General features: G+C 40.2%; 1 protein-coding gene across 1 annotated transcript in view; it reads right to left on the bottom strand.

The window, feature by feature from the left end:
- LOC131351572 (uncharacterized) overlaps positions 1 to 2,500 on the bottom strand; it is a 47,629-nt gene that overhangs the window by 18,056 nt on the left and 27,073 nt on the right. Inside the window, exons 10-11 of the mRNA XM_058386991.1 lie at positions 700 to 876; positions 133 to 303 (exon numbers count right to left, since the gene is read on the bottom strand). Coding sequence (XP_058242974.1) covers positions 133 to 303; positions 700 to 876 — 348 coding nt within the window. The remainder of the gene's footprint in view (positions 1 to 132; positions 304 to 699; positions 877 to 2,500) is intronic.

The raw sequence follows: 2,500 nt of genomic DNA, 5'->3' as shown, positions 1-2,500 counted from the left end.
TTTAGTTTGTAACCAAACTGGACTGAAGAATATTAAACTGTTTAAAGATTATTAGAGTTATAATAAATGTGGACTATTTGTAGACTGATAGCTTTAATATGTATCGGTTCATCACATCACTGAGTTACTCACCGCAGTGTCTCCAGTTTACACTCGTGTTTCTTCAGTAGATCACAGAGCTTCTCCACTCCTGAGTCTCCCAGTTCACACTCACTCAGATCCAGCTCTCTGATGTGTGATGGATTTGTACAGAGAGCTGAAGACAAATCAGCACAGGATTTCCCTCTTACACTCTTCCATAGTCTGCAGAGGGAGAAGAAGATAATTAGAGACTTATTAAAAAATAAAATATAAATGTATAATGTATGTGTTTTATTTAAGTCCGAGAATAAATAAATTTAGAATGAAATCTTTTCTTTAATAAAATGTGCAATATTTTAAAGGAATATTTTCTGAACCCACTGCATTTATTTAATACACAGTAGTGTTATAACTGTTATACTACTATGAATAAAATTATTATTATTATTATTATTATTATTATTATTTACATATGTGCATAATAAATATTCAGAAAGTATTTCTAAATCAGTTATACAGGACTGAAGAATATTAAACTGCTAAAAGATTATTAGTGTTATAATAAAACTGGACTGTTTGTAGATTGATAGCTTTAAAATGTAAAGGTTCATTTCTCACTTTAGTGTCTGCAGTTTACATTCAGGATTCTTCAGGAAATCACACAGATTTCTCAGTCCAGACTCTCCTGGTTTATTCCTGTTCAGATTCAGATCTCTCAGGTGTGAAGGGTTTAAAACCAGAGCAGAAATCACATGTGAACAGTCTTCATCTGTCATACTGTCTCCTTTATACAACCTGGAGAGAGAGAGAGAGAGAGAGAGAGAGAGAGAGAGAGAGAGAGAGAGAGAGAGAGAGAGAGAGAGAGAGAGAGAGAGAGAGAGAGAGAGAGAGAGAGAGAGAGAGAGAGAGAGAGAGAGAGAGAGAGAGAGAGGGGAGAGAGAGAGAGAGATAGGAGAGAGATAGGGGAGAGAGAGAGACAGAGGAGAGAGATAGAGAGAGAGAGAGAGACATAGAGAGAGAGAGAGAGAGAGAGAGAGAGAGAGAGAGAGAGAGGGAGGGGGAGACAGAGAGAGAGAGAGAGAGAGAGGGAGAGAGAGAGAGAGAGAGAGAGAGAGAGAGAGAGAGAGAGAGAGAGAGAGAGAGAGAGAGGGAGAGAGAGAGAGGGAGAGAGAGAGAGAGAGAGAGAGAGAGAGAGAGGGAGAGAGAGAGAGGGAGAGAGAGAGAGAGAGAGAGAGAGAGAGAGAGAGAGAGAGAGAGAGAGAGAGAGAGAGAGAGAGAGAGAGAGAGAGAGAGAGAGAGAGAGAGAGAGAGAGAGAGAGAGAGAGAGAGAGAGAGAGAGAGAGAGAGAGAGAGAGAGAGAGAGAGGGAGAGAGAGAGAGAGAGAGAGAGAGAGAGAGAGAGAGAGAGAGAGAGAGAGAGAGAGAGAGAGAGACAGAGAGAGACAGAGAGAGAGAGAGAGAGAGAGAGAGAGAGAGAGACAGAGAGAGAGAGAGAGAGAGACAGAGAGAGAGAGAGAGAGAGAGAGAGAGAGAGAGATAGACAGAGAGAGAGAGAGATATAGACAGAGATATAAACAGAGAGAGAGAGAGAGATAGAAAGAGATATAGACAGAGAGAGAGAGAGATAGACAGAGATATAGACAGAGAGAGAGAGAGAGATAGACAGAGAGAGAGAGAGAGAGAGAGAGAGAGAGAGAGAGAGAGAGAGAGAGAGGTCAGGTTAGTTCCTGCTAGAACACACCCACTGCTCCACTTCCTGTCCTCCATTTACTTAGTTGTTTGTGCAGCACTTTTTTCCACCTTGTAGTTTATTTTGTTGTGTTTTCAGTTTCCAGTCTCTGGTTTTCTTTCATTAAGTTCTGTTGTAGTCGTTTATTTAGCAGAATCATAACACATGAGAAGACAATAACAACAGCACATAAGCCCGATTTACACTGGATTAGTTTATCAGTGAAATATCTATAATCTATTTCTTCCCCCCGTGATAAAACTTACGTATCTGGACAGTAAACTGACCACAGGAGGAGTTTCTAGCTGGTTGTATTTTCTATGTAAATGAATGTTTGCATCACTCTGTCATATGATCACGCTCCATCCATAACATGGCGTCCGAGCGGTCAGCGAGGTGCTGAAGTACAGAACAGACACTGACCCTTTTTCAGTTCATTTGTTCAACATTTTGAAAGTACAATCAGACAATATTTTAAAACTATATGAGAAGCGTCTCTTTCTGTTTGGTTACTCGGACAGTATTTAATATCTGTGGGAGGGTCAGTAATACACTGAGAATAAATACTGCCAGTAGCAGCAGTCACTGCACAGGAAATTTAATCCTGTACTAATAAGGCTGTAATTACAACTCATCATACTCCAAGGCCCGCCCACACATACAGTATATACATATTTTTGAATGTGTAGTT

This window comes from Hemibagrus wyckioides, linkage group LG04 (assembly GCF_019097595.1).
Source record: "Hemibagrus wyckioides isolate EC202008001 linkage group LG04, SWU_Hwy_1.0, whole genome shotgun sequence".
In the NCBI taxonomy this organism is placed as follows: domain Eukaryota; kingdom Metazoa; phylum Chordata; class Actinopteri; order Siluriformes; family Bagridae; genus Hemibagrus; species Hemibagrus wyckioides.
Note: the sequence above shows the minus strand (reverse complement) of the source record. Positions and strands in the feature narration are given on the sequence as shown.